At 45.7% G+C, this 22,670-nt stretch overlaps 2 protein-coding genes across 2 annotated transcripts in view; one reads left to right on the plus strand and one right to left on the minus strand.

Annotated features, from left to right (window-relative positions):
* Wee2 (WEE2 oocyte meiosis inhibiting kinase) overlaps nucleotides 1-9,144 on the minus strand; it is a 32,859-nt gene extending 23,715 nt beyond the window's left edge. Inside the window, 3 exon segments of the mRNA XM_057793612.1 lie at nucleotides 912-1,257; nucleotides 2,677-2,768; nucleotides 8,932-9,144. Of these exon segments, the coding sequence (XP_057649595.1) occupies nucleotides 912-1,257; nucleotides 2,677-2,768; nucleotides 8,932-9,144 (651 nt within the window).
* The window catches only part of Dennd11 (DENN domain containing 11), a 34,873-nt gene continuing 21,315 nt past the window's right edge, over nucleotides 9,113-22,670 (plus strand). Inside the window, exons 1-2 of the mRNA XM_057769361.1 lie at nucleotides 9,113-9,410; nucleotides 22,265-22,364. Of these exons, the coding sequence (XP_057625344.1) occupies nucleotides 9,143-9,410; nucleotides 22,265-22,364 (368 nt within the window). The 5' untranslated portion in view covers nucleotides 9,113-9,142. The remainder of the gene's footprint in view (nucleotides 9,411-22,264; nucleotides 22,365-22,670) is intronic.

Genomic DNA, 22,670 nt, shown 5'->3' on the forward strand with positions numbered 1-22,670 from the left:
ACTAGGCCCAAACCAGAGGGGACTCTGTGCTGGGAAGAGCAACAGCAGCAGACATGAGCATGTGCTGATGGTTGACATGACCATCCCTGTACTAGATGTGCTGATGGTTGACGTGACCATCCCTGTACTAGATGTGCTGATGGTTGACGTGACCATCCCTGTACTAGATGTGCTGATGGTTGACGTGACCATCCCTGTACTAGATGTGCTGATGGTTGACGTGACCATCCCTGTACTAGATGTGCTGATGGTTGACGTGACCATCCCTGTACTAGATGTGCTGATGGTTGACGTTACCATCCCTGTACTAGATGTGCTGATGGTTGACGTGACCATCCCTGTACTAGATGTGCTGATGGTTGACGTGACCATCCCTGTACTAGATGTGCTGATGGTTGACGTGACCATCCCTGTACTAGATGTGCTGATGGTTGACGTGACCATCCCTGTACTAGAAAATATTGGTAAGCAATTACCCAGAAATACAGCCAGCTGGGATAATGGGAAGGAAAATAGACCAAACCGAAAAATGAAGGATCCTGCCTTACTTCTGACAGCAGCTGAGGTAAGACTCTTAGAAACTGGGTTTCTTATGTGCAAAGTACACAGGATGGCTATGCGCCTCCACATCTATTCCAGTTCCACTATTCATTAACTAAGATCTTTTCAGCTAAGATGTTTGCGTAGCCAATACCAAATAGTTACTAGTTGAGGGAAACAAGCAGCTAGACATTTCATTCTGTTTCCTAGTAACTTTAAACTTGCATCCATTTCCACTAAGAAACAGGCAACAGAGGATACATCATAGACGCAAATGACCAAACCGTCTTCTCCCATCCATTGATCCATAGAACAGATCTCTGAAACCTGGTCTTCCCCCCTCCCATCCCCCCACGCTATGGCTTACTCACTTTGGGTGTGGAGAGGTTGTCAGCTACTGGCGGCTTGCTCTTCCTGGGTGGTCTTGGCGTCTCTGGACATTTGGGAAGGGCTGGAACCCACATAGAGGGACCCGGTCTTTCCATGTCTGTGATCTGAGAAGGATAACGTTCACCTCTGGGGGGAGACTTGGGTTCCTCCATCTCCTCGTCCTTATCCCTCTCAGACGCTGGGCTGTGGGCCTCTCCGGTGCCTTGTGCTGCCATCTGACCTCCACTCTCAAAATCTTCACAGACAGAGAAGTTTAGTTCCTTATTCTGGTCAACCCCTCTGTCAGCCACCTCAGCGAAGAGCCTTACAGTGCAGGCAAGGAGGTCTCTGGGAAGGGAACATAGCTTTAGGTTGCCATTCCCTCTACCCACCAACAGCTGAGAGACACACTGCACATGTTCTTCCTTAAGTACCACACACCTAAGGCCTCAGCATATCCTGATTTCCGTTCTGATTAAAGAACTCTCCAGCAACTCCCCAATCAACTGCATCCAATCCCTGTAAGAACTCTGATATCCCGCAGAGTCTCCCAGTGGCCAATTGCTATGAAATACTAATAAGATGGTTTAGCATCCTTTAATTTACGAAAAACGTCCATTAGTCAATTGGGGAGCAAGTTCATTATCAGAAGGAAATTATTTTCTACTCTTCACATCTGCCATGCATCAGGACCAATCTCTACTGCTTTCACGCCACACCCATCTCCCGGCGAGCACAGCAGGCAGCAGGATTCAGCATCGCTTACATATCCTCACGATCCTTGCACAACCGTTAGCACGTCTTGCCTGATGTTCACCTCCTCAGTGGGGTCACCTCTTATGCCTTTGCCAGACACACCTCTCCTAATTCAAATATCATCCCTCCCTACCGATTATGAGCAATTAAAGCTATCAGGAGATTGAACAAATTTTTGAGTTGACAAGGTTTAGAAAGGACAGCAAGTGCCTGGAAGTGAATGGTAGTAATAATTTTAAAATACAATTACTTTGAGCCAAAATTGGCCATATTTTATAGAATGCCTTTTTAAAGATATTTTCAATTATTTTCTTCCTCAGAAGCCTCTTTGGTGGAAAAAAATGATCCCACAATATTCTTCAGTGAAATTACCCCCCAAAGGCGATGAAAACAGCATCTCAAAGAGATTTCCACACCCCCGTGTTCTCTGCAACTTCCACACAACTAGGAAGCGAACCAGCTCATGCCACCCGCAAATGGATGGGTTTCCCAAACTGTGACACATATAGCTAATGGAATACTATCTGGCTACAAACAAAAGCAACCCTGCCCTTCTGGCAATATGGGTGAACCCAAAGGACACTGCGCTATTAAATTAGCACAGCACAGATGCTGTATGAGCTCACTGATATGTGGAGTCTAGAAAATGCAGACTCCTGGAAGCAGAAAGTAGAACAATGTTTTCCAGAGATTGGGGACAACCAGTTTAGTTATAAGGTAAACAAGTTCTGAGGGTCTAATCCCATAGAGGAGGGACATGTTAATTTGATTATAATAAACATTACACAGTGTGTACACAAAATTATGAAATGAAAGAGATGGGGGGAAAGGAAGCCTCACTGATACTGCAGGTGAAATCTATGTGAAAGGAAGTCAGTTAAAAATGGAAAACAATGGAACCTTAAAGTGGCTCTGAAGGGGCCTAACGTGAAGAGAGCAATAGAGAGGACAAAGAGATTGAGGGACCAAGGTAGCTTAAAGAGTCTGAAACAAACTGTACTGCCCCCTCACCTGAGTCTTGGGTTTACAACTGCTTCCCATTCCTCTCTCCCCGCTGGTCCCTTCACAAGCTGCTCCTCTCCCACTCCTTCCCCAAGGAAGTTCTAACAAGGACTCACAGAGAGGGCAGCCTAAATACAAACTGGGGAGTGAGAACGCATCCTCAGCTGAAGGCTTCCTCATGAACCAGGGCTTTGGCAGGTGGCCCACTGATGAGCTTCTCTTGGTCTTCCCCACTCCCTCCCACCAACACACACTGTTTCAGGTTCTTGAACAGGCGGTGAATAATCCTCTTAGCATGTGGAAACTCAGTGCCCATGTTTGTCAGAGGTTCAGCATCCCATAGTGGCAATAAAAAGCCATCCAAGGGAAAGGAAGGTACAGGTTACCAGCAAAAAATTTATCATCAACAGAAACTCTGAGCCCGGGAGTAAGGCTCTTGGTTACAAACCAGTGAGTCGGGTGATAAGATTCCTCTCCTCCATGTCGGTCCGTTCTCCCTTCTTCACGTCACATAACTCACCACTTCTTCTTCTTAGTGGTTCTTGGCTTTGCTCCCAACAGAATGGAGCCTGACATAAAATACTGAGTGTGTCTTGGACCTGGAGGTGGGGCACAGCAGCTGGTCGGGTGGGCGTTTCCCAGGTAGATCAGATAATCATTGTTTACCACTGTACCCCGCCTTTCCTCTCTCCCTATTAGACTTCTCAAATACAAATATAATAAATCATTTATTTATAATTATATTGTTTGTCTGGGGAGGAATTGTGTTTAGCTCTTGTGTTGTCAATGGCTATTCTCTAAGAATCTAGCGCCAGCCACACTCTTTTCCACCAATTGTCTGTTAGATAACATTAGGGTGGGAAATCAATGAGAATTGAGAAGCTGCTGCTTCTGATGACCCAGTCTTGCCTCTGGCCTGGAACCCCACCTCTTTTGCTGTCATGTTATACTCGATTCTCCATTCCTAGCCTCTTCACACTATGGAAAATTCCAGCTCTGCTTCAGCGCATCCGTCCCAGACATCCCATAATAACCAGGGTGATCTGTTAACAGAGGCCCCACATTATCTGTGTCAGTGAGAGCAAAAGGAGTTCCTTTCCTTAATTCTGGGCTCACAGTAGGTGTTCCATCAATTGTTTTGGGGAAAATAATAGTTCTTAGTTTTGTTTAAAATAGTCAAATATTTCACTTTTTAAAAAATACTCCAACAGAAATTGCTGCCTAGACAAAACTAAAGATCACAAAAGGGAGATGTGTATGAAGGAATCTAACCTTGTGTGCCAGGGGGCATTCAGATCCCCAAGCCTCCTATCTGGAGGGGGGGGAGTTTGTCTTTTTTTGGGGGGGGGGGTTTCAAGACAGGGTTTCTCTGTGGTTTTGGAGCCTGTCCTGGAACTAGCTCTTGTAGACCAGGCTGGTCTCGAACTCACAGAGATCTGCCTGCCTCTGCATCCCAAGTGCTGGGATTAAAAGCGTGCGCCACAACCGCCCAGCTTGGAGTTTGTCTTTTGTAAACATACTATCAAATGATAAGGAGAATCCACTCTGGGTCTGGGGCCTTAGCAAAAGCAGAAGCTAGATCTGCCTGCTGCAACTGATCCTGCAAGGCATGGAACCTATGTTCACCTAGATCGCAGACTCCTCTAGCGGAAGTATGAAGGTATAGCCTCTAAGGTTATCAACCTCCCCAATGCTGTGACTCCTCAGCAGTTCCTTATGTTTTGGAGGCCCTCAGCCAGAAAATTATTTTGTTGCTACTTCATATCTGTAATTTTGCTACTGTGTTGAATTGTGATGGAAATATCTGCTATGTGATGGTATTAGGCAGCCCCTGTGAAAGGGTCCTTAGCCCCCAAAGAGGTCTCGACCCACAGGTTGAGAACCACTGCATTAGAAGATGAGATTGTGTCACTCCAAGGAAGGTCATATAGGTTGATGACCCCTCAGTCTGGAGAGAGAATTGTAAAGACAAACCTCAACAGGCCACCGCAAAATTCTGCCACATCATTTCAAAGTGTAGTAAGCCAGTCACTAAGATAACCCCAGCTGTGATGTTAGATTGTTCTATATTTGGTGGGACTGCCCCCCACTGGAAAACACTGGAACATTGACTTCCCAGTAATACTTTTGTTTACATTTTTCTTCTTTTAGATTCATTTTTATTTTGAATGTATGAATGTTTTGCCTGCACCACCACACTTAGATTAGAAAGCATTTTATGAGCGGTTGGAGATGGTGATAAAGAAGAATTAACACCTCTCCACACGGTTACTCACCAGAAACTCTGAAAATTCCGAAATGGTCCAAAGTGGTGTTCTCTAAAGATAGAGTGGAAGTGGGGAGCTAGACATGGCAATCTCTGCTCTTTACATCTCTTGTGCAGTGTGATTGTTTTGCTTGTGTGTGTGTGTGTATGTTCTTGTATGTGCAGGTACATGTGTGTGTATGGAAGGGTGTCTGTAGATGACAGAGGACACAAGTGTCATTTACCAACTATTATCTGATTTCTTTTTGTTTTAGAGACAGAGTCTCTCATTGGTTTGGGGATGGGGGCAGAATCCACTTGTCTCTCTCTGCCTGTCCAATGCCAGGATTACAACAGTGGGCCTCCATGCCTGGGTTTTTAAATGTGCATTCTAGGAAGCAAACTTAGGTTCTCATGCTTAAAACACAGGCACTTTACTGTCTGAGATGTCTCCCAGACTGATTAATCTTTTACTATGAATATCTACTTATTAAAATGTTCGCGATAATATTAAATTACCTGTAACCAAATAAAATAATTACACATGTATCTTAAATCTGGTCTATAAAGTGCTGGAATGGCCTCTCTACAGTTCTGGCCTCTAAATATGGAGTTCAATGGGCTCAGTCCCCTAAAACTGGTCTGAACCCACTTCCTTAGAGTGTCATTACTAGAGATACTATCTATCCACAGACAACTAGCCTTGGTATTTATAACTACATCACAGTCCTCTTTCTGGAACTTCAGATTCTCATTGATCTTATCACAGATTGCTCTGCCTGTTGAATAGGCTCCTCTCAACCCCTCTTTCTGCACTGTTTTCATGTGAGAACGACTCACTTTCTCTGAAATCCCATCTCTGTTTCCGCCACCCCCATGCCCCGGGTCTCATCGCTGAAGACGTCAGGCTTATAACAGGGATCCAGTGCCTTGTTTCACCTACTCTATTCTGTATCTAGCAGCTAATGGGCTCTCTCTAAAGAGTAAATAGAATCATAATGTTCTTATAGTAAGACCTTCCAGGGCCTCCCATGGGTGTAGTTGGAGTGTAAAATTAGATAATGGCTAGAAATGCATAATCAGCAAAAACAGTAATTTAGCATTGTGCTATAAAAGAATTACAACTCAAAGGAATTAAAGAAATAATTCTCTAAGTACATACAAATATAGGCTATTCAGTGGGAAATGTTGTCTCACATCATAACAAGACTGGGTAAGATTAAGACATTAAATGGACATGCATGTTCTAAAGAGGAAACACAAATTTCTGGCATATATTTTGAAAAAAAAATGCAATCACAAAATACAAGCATACAACAATCAAGACCATAAGAGAAAAGAATGCACTTGAACCGAGTCAGTCACCTCAAGCTGTTAGCAGATCAACAGGCTGGTGACTGATTGTCTACCCTCATCCCATGTTTTACTTATTGCCTGATAGCTGCTTTCCCTGCTGGGGTATGAGTCTGAGAAACACCTGTCTTTCTCACATCTTTCCCAGTATGTGCGCAGGGCTGAAGGTTACAGAGCATTACGGTAAGTGTGAAATTCGGTCAAAACTTGAGACACAGCAGAAGGGGAAAGAGCTTTACTCTCCAACAATGACAGATGGTGATATAAATTATCCGACTCTCACATAACACTAGCCACCAAAATAATGCATGTGGTTTTCCTTTATAGGATCTGATGTAAAGAGAAAGAGAAAACAAACCCAACACATACTGTCAACAAGCAATCACAGAAAGGAAATCTCTGATAAATATCTATTTAAGACAAGCCCTTACACTTCCATGCCCGTATGGCCATGGAAAACAGTAAAAGCAACCTCCCACAAAGAGAGCTAGATAAGGAAACTTCTTGTTTCCACATCATCCCTAGGGAGAGGAATGAAAAATCTCAACTAAGGATTTGGATTACAAGCCAACATTTGAGCTAGCCTTCACTTGGAAGTCACCCTGCCAGCCCTATCCAAGAAACTTCAGGCAGGGCTTTGAGTCAGCTTAGTCTCAGGTTGGCTCCTCCCCATGGCTGACAAAGCAACCAGAAATCTCTTCTGTGACAACCAGACCTCAGTGACAATTGTCAAGACGTCACAACGTAGTTAAACACAGATGCACTCTGTGTTCTAGAATTGATGAGCTCGGACAATTTAAGTCCTTACGATTACCATCTACAATGAGGCTGTAGATTAAAAACATTCTGTACTTTATGTAATGCAGATATAGTTAGCATTTGAGAAAGTAAATGATTTATTTTAAAATTTAGACATGGTGTTCTAGGTGAACCCGTTTTGAAATATCATTACCTCAGGCAAGTATCTCTGGTATCATGGCCTTTCTCCTATGGTTTCTCAAATACTTGTTCCCAAGCAGAACAGCTCTAACAGCTAAACTCAATGTCTCTGTAGCTCAGTAGATACAGAGATCAATCTGGTGGTCAGGATATAAAACATCTTTCAGACTGTGAATATGTACACTAAAACAGAGCACTGGCACCATCACTAACATCTTGATGCACCTACCATTTGCAAGATACTAAGTAAATTCTGGCAAGAGGGCCTGTGGCTTGGTAGCCCAAGTCTCTGCTTTCACTTCCTGAGCTGACCGATATCTGTTGAGCAACTTTATGCAAAGCACTAGGAACATACTGTTGGGCTCCATGGTCAGCAGACTATGCTGAAGACAGAACATGGCTGTCAGTCTGGAAGCTTTGCTCTTCTGCATCTACAGAGAACCAGAAGTTACATTTATGGGTGTCTATATAGTCCTAGGACATTATATTAGGGGGTGCTGGTAGAGGCATACATTGCCATAAAAGACCAAGAAAGGATCTTTTTCGAGTAAGAAAGAAAAAAATCCATTTCTCCTAAAACTGGTGACTTTGGAAAGGTTAAGGATTATTTGCCAACCCCCATTTTGTATTTAAAAATAAAATATTGTATGTCTCAACCTCAGGAACTTTGTCTGGGGCGCAGTTTTCTCAAGTATTGGTGTATGGCCTTGAGAGTTTGTGAATAACCCAGCCCGGTGTGCCCTTGAATTAAAACTGGATTATGTCCTGGCTGTGGCTGGGATTGTATGTCTCTGAACTCCCATTTCAGTAATGACTTCATTAACTGAGAGCGATAACCACTCAACATGTCTTTAGGGGATGGGAGTCAGGCTGAACTAACTAATGATGATGGTAGCAATCCCTACTCTTTTTTGGTAAAATGTTAAATTGCAAGTCGCATATTTGGAACTAGCAGCAGCTGTGGGCTGTCATTGATGACTCTCTTGAGACTAGGATTAAGCATATTATTATTGCATCCCTGGCAGGAAGACCATGAGCTTCACAAAGGTCCCTGGAGTAACAGGTAACACAGAAACCCACCAAGTCCTTGTCCGAAACTGGGCCTTCTTGAAACATGGGGTGACTTGTGTATCTATGCAATTATCTCTTGCCATCTTATTTTTTCCCTCATTGTTTTAATGGCTTCTTTTGCATACTTCTGAGCTAGTCACCAGGTTGACCCCCCCCTGAGTTGTGACATTCAGAATTTTATTTGTTAATATACAAAGGGAGTTCCTAGGCAATCCTTACTTTCCAAAGCAACAGGCTTAAGGACTGACCTCCCCCACTCCTCTGACTTCTTTTTCTGCTCTTTTTAATGTAGAACAACACTCATAACCCCCCAACTTAGTATCTTCAAATTGCACATACACAAGGAAATAAATTCCCATTGTCGTCCCAATCAGTCACCCTACAGTCCTGATTTACGTGTAGATTTGAAACATCTGGGAAGTCAGCAGTCCACTGCTTTACTTCCTGACTTGGAAGCAGCTTTCACCAAGCTCTCAGGATTATATAATATATGTGCTCATATAATATATATGACGTACACAAATTCACTGCGGAATCCTAGGTGGCAAGGCACTTCAACCCACGCGCAGGTGGACAGACTAAGGGATGTCTGCCCTGCACCCAACATTCTGGGTCAAGAGCACCCACATACAGAGATGCAGAACTGAAGCCCAGACCAGGCCCTGGGGCACGGACCCCGAGCGGGCCACTTTAGCGAGCTTCCCGGCTATGCCCATCGGCTGGGACAGGGGCAGGGGCAGGTGTGGCCAAGCCCGGCGGGCACCAAGAGAGCGGCAGCACGGCGCAGAGCGGCGGGGCGGGCAGGCCCGGAGGGGAGTGCCCGCAGCCCGCCCCGCCCCTCGCGCCTCGGCTCCGCCTCGCCTCGCCATGGTGGAGCAGGGAGACGCGGCGCCGCTACTGCGCTGGGCCGAGGGCCCCGCGGTCTCTGTGCCGCAGGACCCCGCGCTGCAGGCGGGAGGATGGGCTCGGGGCGGCGGTGGGAGCGGCCGAGCGGCCGCGGAAGCACCCCGAAGGCGGGAACCCGACGAGCCAGCACCCCCCGAAGTGCTGCTGCAGCCCGGGCGTCTGGAGCTGGGCGACGTGGAGGAGGACCAGGTGGTGGCTGTGTTCGTGGTCACCTTCGATCCCCGCTCGGGTGAGAGACGCTTAGGGATGGAGAGATGGGAGGGGAGGGCAACCTCCCGCTAGGTTGCGGGGGAAGGACCCGTTGGAGGCGCACTCCTTGCACACACCTGCATCCCTCCGCGCCCGAGGGTCCCGGGGCACGGGGGCGCTGTGCCCCAGATGGGAACCCAGGGATCTTGGGGGCTTTGTTCCGCCCGCTTCCCCGTCCCGCCGCGGCTCTCAGCTCCGCTCCGGTGCCTCTTCGCGGCTCTCCCGTTTGCTCCGCTTCAGTGCGGGAGGATTGGTTTGTGGCCGCGGGCACGTTGGCTTTTGTTTTCTCTCTTTTTCCTGCTCGGCTGGAAGGTTCTTTCGACGCCGAGAGGAGGGAACCCACCCCCACTCTCCACCCCCGCGTAAGTCGCCTCCCACGCGAGTCCTGAAAGACCCTGTTCTGTGCCTGCCCTTCCTCCTGGTTGCTTCCAGCGAGGTAACTTTCCTAGGCGCCAAGTTCACTTTCTCCGAAGGCTTTATTTTGAGGAATTAACGTGGGAGCATTTGGAGATGGAGATGGAGAAGCCTTCTCTGGCAGGCTGTCTTTCTAGGAGAACTAACTGGTTATGTCACACCGTCTTTACCCTAACCACCCACTGCGGGGGGTGTGCGTTGCAACAGTGGGCTGTTCCGAATGCGCGGGGGGGGGGGGGGGATGAAAGTGAATGCAAGGGCTGTGGGCTCTGCATTGCAATCCCCAAGCCTACAGCTTTATATTTGAAGGAGGAGTAATGCCCAGATTCGTCCTCCTAACTTTCCCCTTGGAGTTGCTGGAGTGAGGAGTTGGTGTTTGTGGAGGAAGTGTTTTCTTCTTTCTGGGAGTTCCTACTTCCAGAAACCAGTCTTCCTACCCTGAAGGTATGCATGGTAGGAAGATTTGGATTCTATGAAAGGGATCCAGATGTGATGGAGACTGGTGGCTTCTTGGAAGAGCGGCTTAACTGTGGTCAAAGATTCTGAGCCCGCAAACAGGCATATATGGTCCCTAACTAAGGCGAAAGCTCCATTCCTAGTGGCAGGGTTTGTGGGAAGAGCTGGAGCCCCTTTGGTTCCTGTCTGCCTCGTTACCTCATTCCATTGACTTTCAAACTTTTTTTTTTTTGACTTCGACCTGCCATGTGGAATTAAATTTACATTACAACCAGCACTTTTAAACCAAATGAAGCCAGAGTTTCCTGAAATAGCATTGACCGCCCCCCACCCCCGTATTTTTTTCTTACTGCTCATTACATATATTGCTTGACTCTTACAACTATACATCCATGGTTTTAAAAAATACTGAGATTAAAAAAAAAAAACCCTTAATGTTAGACAAAACAATACTTTTTTAAAGCTAACTATTCCCTGTGGAGTACCCCTTCATGCGAAGGTAAACAGAGGCAAGCTTAAAAGTCACTTGAAGTGTGGGAACTGGAAAGGGGACATTGATGGCTCCTGACTGCATAATGGTAGCTGTCTGGTGATATAGTCTAGGGAAAGGAGGGAGAAAGAAAACCTCACAGTAATCACAGGCAGAGCTGAAAAGATACATTATTGATCACTTACTATCACTGATCAATTATTGGTAGCCATCAGTTGGTAATTAACATTGATCAATTCATAAAAGCTCCCAAAGACTTTGCGTGGGTTTCTAGTCACAGCTGCTGACTATGGTTTTCTCGTTTATGCCTCTCTCTCTCTCTGTGTGTGTGTGTGTGTGTGTGTGTGAGAGAGAGAGAGAGAGAGAGAGAGAGAGAGAGAGAGAGAGAGAGAGAGAGAGAGAGAGTTTTCAGACTAAGGTTAATGTAAAAAGACAGAGCTGTCACTTACCCTGCCACGTGTGCAGGCATTTTTACTATAATCCTGTTTGGTTTAATTCTAACTACTCTGTAATTTGCTGATTATTTATATTTAGTTTATTCGTGAGGAAAGGCACCAAGGATGGTTCCAGATTTTGGGATGAACTAGCCAGTATCTACCTGACGCTTAACCAGATATCTTTCTAGCTGCCTGAACCTCTGCCCCCTCACTTTGCCTCATCACGACCCTAGAGATCTGGGGAGAGGAAGATGTGTGCACCTGCGTGAGTGTCATTGACGTGGTTTAGTTGTGGGGAGAAAGCAGCTGTTTCCTGTCCATCTGCTTTCCTCTAATCCGTCCCACCCTGTAAACGACTCCTCTCATCCTGGGAAATATGCTGGTAGTTCTTGTGTAAAATAAAGTTGCGTAGCACGTCTTTTAGAAGTAGCAGAGGAGTGGATGAAGGCTGCTGAGAAGTCCTGGGTCACTAACCTCAGCACCAGGAGGACGGAAAGAGCACACTGGGCCCCTGCGGATGGTGGTTGAGGAAGGACAGTGTAAAGAGGTGAGTGGAATCCACTCTGCCCTGCAAGCTGGAGCCATCACTACGGTTAGAATTGTGTCTCTGTTTTAACCCAGGATCTCGTCCGCTCTCCAGAGCCCCATCTGCTGTATGTTCCTAATTAATATTGGGCACCCAGGCAAGTTCCTCAGCCTGCATTACCAGAAGTAGTCGAGTAGATACTTCTGCTGCACCCAGGTCAGAGCGGGTCTCATCAAGTTCACAGGTGTGAAGCTCTGTCTCATGTCTTGCTCTGATCTTATCACTTCCCCATGTCTTTCCTGTCTCCGTCCTCAGGTTTCATTTTTAGGACGTAATCCACCCCAACCACTGTCCAGACAGTGGACAGTTCATGTATCCTCTCACCCAGTACGGGTTACTTTTGGCATATGTACAAGTCAGTGTGTAAAGACAGACAGACAGGCAGACACACCACACACACACACACACACACACACACACACACATTGGGGTGTACGGAGAAGGAATGGGAGGAGGAGAGACTCCATAGCTGTGGTTTGTCTGTCTGGCAGTGGCTGTAAGGGGGGAACTGGTTACTTTCATAGTTTCTATGACAAAATATCTGACGAGCAACTTAAGGAAGCAAGGGTTTGGCTCCACCATGTTAGAAAAGACTGTGCGGTGGTTTGAGGAGATACAGTCCATCATGAGAGGAAAGATGCGCAAGTCTGCGGTGGTGGGGGAGAGCAAATAAACAGGAAGTGAAGAAATGAATGCTGGCTCCCCGCTTGCTTTCTCCCCCCTTTCCCTTTCCGTTCAGCCCAGGACTCCCGCTCACGGGATGATGCTGCCCACATTCGGAGTGAGGCTTCCCCACTCGGTCAACACCGTGTCAGACACACCAGGGTGTGTGTCTGAGGTGATTGGGAAACTAGTGAGGCTGACAGTTAGGACTAACCATCCCGAAAAGCCTGTAAGAGAAGAGTGGATTCCGGCTGGAATAGGAGTCCTTGTGTCAGGACGGGGATGAGCGGTCCTCCGGTCCTCTGAGGGGTGGAAGGAGGAGAGTAAATAGTTTGCACTTCAGGCACCTCTGCAGACCTTACTAGGAGTCCTGGCTATCGGCAGTTGCCAATCCTGGCTCTTCAGATAGAACCCAACTCGAGTCATGGCCCTTTCCCTCCCACCCTCGTAACCTCAGGCTCTGGCCTTTGGGCTTTGGAGAGGGTACCAGAGAGGGGGCTGGGATCTGCAGGATCAGGACAGAGCTTTATGGACATCCCCACATTCGACCCCCATCCTGGGTCAGAGACAGAGTGAAGCCTTCTCAGCTGAGATGGAGAGAGGGGGGCTGAAAAATGTCCAGATGGCCCCTTTCTTTCCCATCCCAGCCCAGGATGGGCCTAGAAGAGCTGGGGCTGTAAGAGGGAACCCGAAGGTGCTGGATGTGGGAGCAGGAGATACAGAAGGAGAGCAGGTGGGTGAGGAGCTGGAGGGGAGAGAAGAGAGAGGCAGAGAGTGGGCTCAGGCTGGTGGGAGGGTCCCACCTCCTGCACCAGCCACTCCCACTGCAGGGGCCCTGGACAGAAACAATAAAGAGCCAAGCACAAACCTAAAAAAAAAAAAAAAAAATAGTTTGCACTTTTAAACAAGCTTGGGAGAGCTTCGGGCATCTGTCAGAAAAATCAGAGGGAAGTGGTTTCTTCTGGGCTCCTGGCTCATGGCTTGAAGCTTAGGGTTGTTTGACCTCCAAACGACACGAAGATCCAGGGCTTCAGGTTCAAGGTAAGACTTGCACAGACACACAGAGGCTTTATCTGAGGCTGGGAACTAGCTGTCGGGTGGCAGTGCTGGCCATCTGGGCCACAAAGCTGCCATTGAAACCAGTCCCAGATGATAACTTGGCATGCTGGGTAGAAGAGGTTGGCTGCCAGAATATTGCTTTCTTCGTTGTGTTCAGTTCTGTGACGACTTAGGCCCAGATTTTACATTGGTTTCTAGGGTTTCTAGTAAAATTTCCTTTTTTTCTGCTTGGTTAAGGAAAAAGCAACCCCAGCCTTGGGATGTGCCCTGCTGGTGGCAGGAGCTGCTGCCCCAGAGTAGTTGAGGTCAATGCAGTTTTAACTTCTCGGTTCCTGACTGGGATCCTATGACTCTAGCTACTTCAGACCATTTCTTTACAAGAGTCACTGTGCACTGCTCTTATTTTGGGGGCATTTCCAGGGCTGCGTGTGTTAGCCTTGGAGTGGTTCAGAAGGGCAGAGAGATGGTTGCAGGCCATATCATCTGGCGAGCTTTTCCTTCCTGATTACAAATGAATCACCTGTTCTCTCATAGCCTCCAGCTGCTGCCCACATTACGCAAACACCTCTTTATCCAAATGCTGTTGCGCATCTGTCAAATGGGGACATTTGCAATCAGTCACACGTACAGCCAGGTGTGGTGGTGCATGACCAAAATTCACAGTTCAAGACTACTCGGGGCTACATAACAACCTATTTTTTTTTTTTTTTAAGAAAAAAAATCTATGCACACTTGTTCTCATCTGAAACTTTGTCCTGTCATAGAACTACAAGAAGAGCAGGTGCAAAGGAACTATGATATTAGAGCTAGGTCTGGCGCCCGAGTCAGTCGTGACTTGGAGTGCTGCCTAGCTCACCTGACTCCTTGCAGACGTGGGAGGGGCAGTCCTCAGAGTGGCACTCCTGGGGTGGGAAGGGGAAAGTTGACTCTGATAGGCGACAGGAAAGTCGCAGAGGAGGGCTAACTATGTCACTGTCCTTCCTTGGTGTTTCCTACCACCTGTCAGTGGTTGATTGGAATACAGTTGTGGTTATTGATTAATGCCACGTTGGCAGACGTTTTCCTGCGCTGTTGGTGATTCACCTGCTTTGTGGTTTCCAGCCTGAAAGTTGTAACCATCTGTTGTGAATTTAGTTTCTTCTCTTGAGGTTCCACAGAGATAAAAGGAAGGGAGGTGGTTACAATGCCCACCACTTAACTGTATACCTGCTGGGGTCTCTGGGGCTGTCCTGTGGGGTTCAAGGAGCATACCTTTGATCCTCCCGAAGGGTCTGCACAAGAGAGAAATAGACACCTGGAACTGTGAAGTACACCAGAGTGAGTTTGAGTGGCCTGTCACGAGTTTTTTCCCCCTGTGTAAAATTAGTGCATTGGAATTCAGCTGTAGGCTGACATATGGCTGCCTCGAGATTGCCAGGATTAACTTCTCCCTGGTTCAGAACTCTCCATTCTGTCTCTGCCTCTTGGTTTGGCTGTGTTCTCATCTAAGGCAGTGTAAGATTACATCTAAAGACATAAGACCCAAGGCAACTGATACGGACTAGACAGAAAGAAACTGGGCCAAACACTCTCTGCAGTTTTTTCTGTCTCTAGGATTCAGTGGCTTGTTAAAAAGTGATTATATACAAGTAATCAGTTGTTGGGACCAACAGTGCTCCTGCTTCTTGCCTTTATTATTGTCTTTTTGTTACTTTGAGACAAGATCTGTCAATCTAACCCAGGATGACCTTAAATTCACCATATAGCCCAGACTGGCCTTAGACTCCTACCCTGGCCTCTTGAGTGCTGGGATTACAGATATGAGCCACTATATCTGGCTCCATCCTGAATTTCTGAGATAGAATTCCTTTTTTACCTCCTAGCTGAAGCCAAAGCACAGAAGTAAGTACTGATGGGAAATAGCTGAGGGAAGAGATCAAAACCAGTGTGCAAGTCTCAGGGGATGTTATACAGCACCCCTGCCCTTAGGCCTAAAGGAGTTGGAAGACGCTGCTCACTGTCCTGTCCAGGAAACCTCAACAGGAAGTGCTTGGTTGGAGCCCTCCAGGAGAGGGAAGAGCCTAATTTCTAACTTATAAGAGAGTGGAGTCGAGATTGTTGTTTTCTCTACTTTAAATATTTTGAGGTGAGCTTTGTCAGCATGCAGGCCAGTTTTTAGGAGGATGTATACCGTACTGTGTGGACTGTGACATCCAGTACATAGGGGTAAGGTTATTTCACATTTAAGCAGAATGTTTGGGAGGTAGACACAGCCCTATATAGAGGGGACAACCTGTATCATGAGCTTCGTTTGTTCTATTGTACCTGGAATTGAACCCAAGGTTTCACAAAGACTAAGTAAGTGCTCTGTCCCTAGCCTGGGACAGCCTATGTCTTGTCTACCTCAAGAGTTTCTAAAGCCTCACACAGAGCCCCTCGGCTGACCTTAGGAGCAATGGGATGGCAGTGTTCATACCAATGTGTACATCCACAGCCCTATTACCTTCCCCTAGATACACAAGCTGTCAGCCCAATTATTTGTTCGTCCTGGTTCCCTTGAATAGGAGTATGTTTGCCTTTGCATGAGCTCAGCACCGGACACTGTGCTGCCAAGTTAGGCCCCACCAGTATTTACTGAACAGTCAGACTGGCTGAATGTACACAATTCAGACCACCCCATTTGTTCCTTTGGTGACCGTGTGAAATCCTCCCCCTAAGCTGTCTTTGTGGAAAGGCCAGGGAGGATCCCTATGATATGGGCCCACAGCTGGGAGGAAGCCAAGTTGGAAGGGAAAGGCCTGTGTCAGTGATGACGCTCTTTTATAAGGTCACTCTCGTTGAATTCGTCCACACCGCCAGACTATGTTTGTTTGTTTTTTTTTAAAAAAGATTTATTTATTTATTATGTATACAACATTCTGCCTCGATGTATGCCTGCCCGCCAGAGGAGGGCGCCAGATCTCAGTACAGATGGTTGTGAGCCACCATGTGGTTGCTGAGAATTGAACTCAGGATCTCTGGAAGAGCAGCCTGTGTTCTTAACCTCTGAGTCATCTCTCCAGCCCCCCAGACTATGTTTTTGTTGGTAGAGTGAGGATGTTTGGTGAAACTGAGAGCACAATATACAGTCTGAGCCTGGAGTAGGTAGGGAGGACTCTGTGTAAAGCTTTTCTGGCATTAAATATTTTCCCTTAAGGATTTCCATTTTTGTAAAGTCATTTTTCTTTATACTTCTACAAATTCCAGGCAGAAGTTGGCCTCTAATTCAGAATACTTTTTTTTTTCAGAATACTTTTTTAAATAGAAAAATGACCTCAAATCATAATAGTCAGGTATGGTTCCTTCTCTTAATTGTGGTTTTGCAAAGTCCTTTATGTATAGGTGGGTAGGTAGGTAGATAGATAATAGATCCTTTTTGTATAGTTAGATAGATAATAGATAGAAAGATAGACACAGACATATATATATATATATATATATATATATATATATATATATATATTTCTACCATTTCATTTGTTTCCCTGATTTGTAGTCAGATTGGTTAAGCCTCAGGAAAAATCTGAAAGAACTTGCGTATCCTTCATGTCGAGTCTCCATCTGTTGACATTTTTGTCATATTGGCTTCACCCTTATACAGTCAGTTCCACTATAACATGAAATAATGTGTTCCAGAAACCTCTGCTAGGAAATATCATGCCGTGCAAATCAATTTCATGAGAAAAGTGAGAGGTGGGCACAGCCCTCAGAAACATCAGAGACACAGAGAAAGGGGAGGGAGGAGGAAGAACCTAGTAGGGATAGTAGGAGAGTCTCCAGTATATGAGGTGGGTAGGAAATACATAAATACTGCATAAGGGTGTGACGCTCTCAGAGAAGCCTGCAGTTTGCCTAAGGAGGCGAGTGTTGGAGGGCTGAGCAGGAGACCTGTGAAACAAGACAAGGGCCCCCTGAGCTCAGATGGACAGCTGTAACACTGGTGGGTGGTGATGGTTCCCAGCACACACCAGACAGAGGCGGGAGAAGGAAGAGCATTGCTCATTTCTTCGTGGCTTGAGTCTTCTGCATTGTCTGGTGTTTCTCATGGCTGAAATCATGTGAAAAATAATTTGAAGATCTCTGTCATCAAGCCCCCGAGTTAGTAGTTACTTCTCATCACTGTTGTAAGATACCTGACAGAAACAGATAAGTAAGCCTGGCTTTTGTTCCTAGTTTCAGAGGTTCTGTTCATGCACCTTTAACCCACTGGGCCATCTCACCTGCCCAGAACTTTAGAATTAATTTCTCATTATTTACTAAGTGACTAGCTGGGCTCTTTTTTAAAAATTGGGATTGCATTGACTGTAATAGAAAATAAGAAATTATTTGTGTTCAAATTGTTCCCAAATCAGCACTGACCCAGATTTAGCAGGCATTGTAAATGGCATTGATTTCATATGGATTTAAATATTACCTCCCCCCAGCCTGAACTATTTGAAAATAAGTTGCAGAGATGATTATATCTCACTTCTAAGTAATTAAGAATGCGCTTCCTCAGAGTAAGGCGGTTTTCCTGTATAACCACAATGTCATTTCCATTCCCAGGATAATTACCACTGATTCATCAATTAGCTGTTTAAAAGACATGTTTGTTCCTAATAAAGCTGTATTGTTCCATTTGTTTTGGTTTTATTGCCCTTCCTCTCTTGTCCTGAGCTGTGTTGGGATCTGAAAAAAAAAAAAAAATCAAGCAAAAGTCCTCCTCTCCAGCCTTTCAGAGTCTACAGATTAGCAGAGAGACAGGCATCTAAGGCATAATAGTCTAGTAGAGCAGTAAGAGTTGCAGCTTGTTTTTCTTTCCTTCAAGGAGCATGTCAGCAGAAATGAGCTCTGCCCAGAGCGGTGTTTTGAACCTCTGCTGTGTTCATGATCTACTTATCTGCTTCTGATGTACCTTGCTCCTAACCCAGAAGGGCTTGCCTTCCTCTAAAAGTAAAGGATGCAGCAGGCAGAATGTCCTCCTCCCCTCCTTGGTTTGGCCAGGCACAGAGCTGCAGTGAAGAGGACCTTGAAAAACCAGGCTGAAGAATGGCGACGTTATTCTTTAGGGCAGCTGTATTAAGTCGAATATGGTCTTGCTCATGAATACCAGGCATCTAATAGCTATGGTCTAATCAAGATAGGATCCGTTCCTTTTTCATATATGTCTTAGCTTGCCAAAGATTAAAGAATCGGCTCAGATCTATGGAGCCACCCAGGGACCTGGGTTCATGTCGGTTTATGGCTTTGTTGTTCCTCATATCATGACATCACCCGCATCCCATGCTAGGAAGCATGATAGAGGAAAGGGCAGCATGTTCCTTCCCTTTCGGGCACATTTTGGAAGCTATGTGTCTCACTTCTGTCCGTATCCCACACCTACGTGCAGGAAGGGCTGAGAAACAGTCTTCATTGGGAGTCCTTGTACCGAGCTAAAAATAGCAGGGTTTGAGAATGGATATGGAAGGGCAGCTTGCAGTACCTGTTATACCAGCATGCCTAAAAGCATCGAAGGGACTTTCAATAAAATTAGTCCCTCAAAATGGTCCATAAAAATGCAATTATTGTGAGGCATATTGATTCATGCCTGTAATTTTAGTCCTTGGATTGAGGAAGAAAATTGGGCTACACAGCGAGTTCCTGGTCAGTTTAAGCTAGAGTGTGAATCCCTGTATCAAAATCCCCCCCAAACAGACAACAGCAATAAAGCCCAGATGTATTGTCAGTGATTCTGGAAAACATTAAATACTATCGATCTTTTTGCGAGTCCTATCACTAAAGGCTCAGTGAAGGTCTATAATAATAATAAAAAAAATACATGGTGGTCTTTGTTCAACTTAGAAAATCTGGCCATAAAAGTGTTTCACACCATACTTCATTTTTCTTTGAGAAAAAACATGTTCACATTAGCTTTGGGATTCCCAAAGGTTCCTCAGTGAAACAACAGGGGCGTGTGGGAATTGTGTCAGTTGAGACTCAGACAGAAAAAGAGCAGCTACGTCATGTATAGAAGGATTGACGCGGGGACTAGATGTTATGTAATGTGGGGGCTAATTTGCTAGTCTCTGTAAGGCTGCTGTCTGCATGGAGTTTAGTGTCTAATGACATGGACGTGAAGGAGTTCAGTGATCTTGGAAAGAAGGAGGCAGATGGGACTCAGGGGAGTGGATGGGGACCTAGGTCAGCCTGTCACTGTTCTCACTCTGTAGCTTTGACTGGCCTGGAATTTAACCTTACACTCAGAGATCTGCCTGCCTCTGCCTCCCAAGTGCTAAGATTAAAGGCATGGTCCACCATGCTTGGCCAGTTGCCCCCAGTGTTGGTGATGTGAGTATCCTATAAGAGAAGTTGATGTCTGGGACTGGAGAGATGGCTCAGCAGTTAAGAGCACTGACTGCCCTTCCAGAGGACTTGGGTTCAATTCCCAGCAATCATATGGTGGCTCACAACCATCTGTAATGAAATCTGATGCCGGATTGTGGCATAAAGCATCTAATGCAGTTAGACCACTCATACAACAAATAAATCTTAAAGAAACAGAAGTTGATGTCAATTGTGGAATAGAAAACATACCTACCTTACAAGCTCAGGTATCTGTAGCATCGGCAGGCCTGGCTGCTGTTCACACCTTAGGAGGTGAGGATGAGCAGCCCTGCAGGTAGACAGCTCGATGCCCCAGCACCAACCTTCCAGTGTGTCCATCACATCCACCTTCAGCTGTCAACTGGAAGCAGGTTGAATGGGAGTCTGAGCCATGTGGTTCAGCCTGCTCGGGTAAGAGCCTTCAGAAGCCGGTGCAGGCACTTTCCACACGGCAGCGATAGAATTGTTCCAGTCGTGCTAGCTGTCATAGCTTTCAATGGGCACTAACCTAACTGGGCATCATAGTTTAGGAGATAAAGTGCCACGCCCAAATGATAGAAGCGATATATGGACACATCATTCTTATCACCGTAGGTGAACAAGTAATGAGCAAAAGACATACTGGTTGCTTTTATAAAATTTGAAAAGGGCCAAACTGATTCAGAGCTATTGTTACCTGTAAGAGGATGGATGTGGATGGAGGGCTCTCCAGGGTCGCTCTGATGCGGATGTAACATTCGTAATGCTGCGTGACTTTCCTTTGCTGTCGATACAGGAATGCTCTCTTTGGGAAAACTTAATGTGTTGTGTAATTTATACTTAATACTAGGTTTCAGTACAAAGTTGTTAAGTTTCTTCAAGTTATAAGTAGTTATGGGTTGAGGAAAAGAAACTTTTTATTAGGTGAACCCCATAAAGAGTGGGGTAGAGCCTACGGCTATAGCTCAGCTGTGTTTGATATGCACAAGACCCTAGGTTAGGTCCTGTGGGTTTTAGGTGGATGTTTGTGCATAGTAAGGAAGAGAATACAGGAATGTGGGGAGACTTGATGCTTAGGAAACTTACCTTTACTCTCAAACTTAACACTCCCTATGAACATGTTTTCTTGTCTTTAACCCAATTAACAGAATGTCATTTTAACCTTTTTCTGTTCTATGAAATTTTAATTCCCTTCTTCTCATGTTTTTTTTTGTTTTGTTTTGTTTTGTTTTCAGTGAATTCATTAGTTGGATATAATTGTGATTCTTTTCTCCAAAATCATTTGAAAGTGCCTTGGGCTGTTGAGTGTGGGACTGGGTGATCCCCTGTGCTGTCTGCAGTGGCTCACAACTAGATATGTGTTCTCTGATGATCTAAGCAATTATCTGAAAGTGGTGGTGGCTGAGACAGTTGATGGTGTTTTTAAAGCCTAGAAAACTTGGACTTGGAGTGCTAATCAGTTGGCTCAAAAATGAAATCTTACAAGTTACTTGTTCTTTGACTTTGGGAAGTTTTGAATATGCAAAACAAGATAGATTATTTACATTGTGTAAGCTGATTGTGCAGTGCTCATATTCCCTCTTTTGGAGGATGATTGTTGCTGGATTCTACCTTCCTGCCTTCTGTCATAGCAGTCGTCCAATGGAGCTGTAACTGCTCATCTTTCTCTGTCACCTTTCAACCATTAGACTCTCATCTCTAGGTCAGAGATTATGCCTTCTTCATGTTTCCAACACCGAGCTTAGTAGAAACCCAGAAATTAGTTATGAGTGACAGAGTCCCAAAATTCCTGAAGTGAAGAACTGATAGTTGATCGTTGAAGATCACATCTGGGAAGAGATGAGAAGGAGGTGGTATATGCTACACTGCTCAGAGAAGTAGGAAAAGATCCAGAATTGTATCTTATCAGGGAAATCGGGAGAAAGAGAGGCTTTTTGAGGAATTAGCAAACATCGCAAGGTGGTCAGTGAGAATTGAGGGTTTTTTCGGGTTGGGGTCAGATATTAGTGGCTATAGATTGTAAGATTAAAAACAATATCTCAAGAGATCAAGGTAAGAATATAGGATGGAGAAATGGGAGCATAAAGTTAAATAAGTAAAATCTCCCTATAGAGAAGTGAAGCCATAAGAGGAAGGTTTGGGAGTGACACAGCCACAGGGAGTCACTCAAATGACACTGACTTTAAGGAGAAGATGGGGTCCCTCCCTTGTCCCCTCCTGGCCCCCTGCTGTAATTCATCAGGAGATGGATGAGATAAGCCTCCTGGTTCTGGACCCGTCTGACCAAACAGCGCATTTCCGAGAAGCAGTGTGCACTGTGCTGTGCTCTGCTCTGCTCTTTCGCGGAGTGATTTTTGTTTGTTTTAACCTGACCCCCCCTGTTTCTGCAGGAAACATGGTAGAATGGTGCTTACCACAAGACATTGACCTTGAAGGTGTCGAGTTCAAGTCTATGGCCAGTGGGTCCCATAAAGTTCAGTCTGATTTCATGTGAGTACTTCTGAACCCATCCTGCTCGGCTTGACCCCTCCTCTCCCACGCTCCCCAGAGCATGTTATCACGAGGTGTCTTCAGGCAGTGTATGTGTGTATTCTGTGTTTATCCCGTTTCCCAGCAAGTAGGGTTCCAGCTCTTAAGCTTGCTGGGTCCTCCTGGCCCTCCCAAGCCGACAGCACCTACATTAGAGGTTCTGCTATTACTGCGTGATTATGTGGCCCTTGTGGAGGATTTTGGTTTCAGTGTAAGAGAGGAGTTTCAGTTTAGTGTGGGTTAACCTAAGACATCTGTGTGATAAAC

The sequence above is a fragment of the Chionomys nivalis genome, chromosome 1 (genome assembly GCF_950005125.1).
Source record: "Chionomys nivalis chromosome 1, mChiNiv1.1, whole genome shotgun sequence".
Taxonomy (NCBI): domain Eukaryota; kingdom Metazoa; phylum Chordata; class Mammalia; order Rodentia; family Cricetidae; genus Chionomys; species Chionomys nivalis.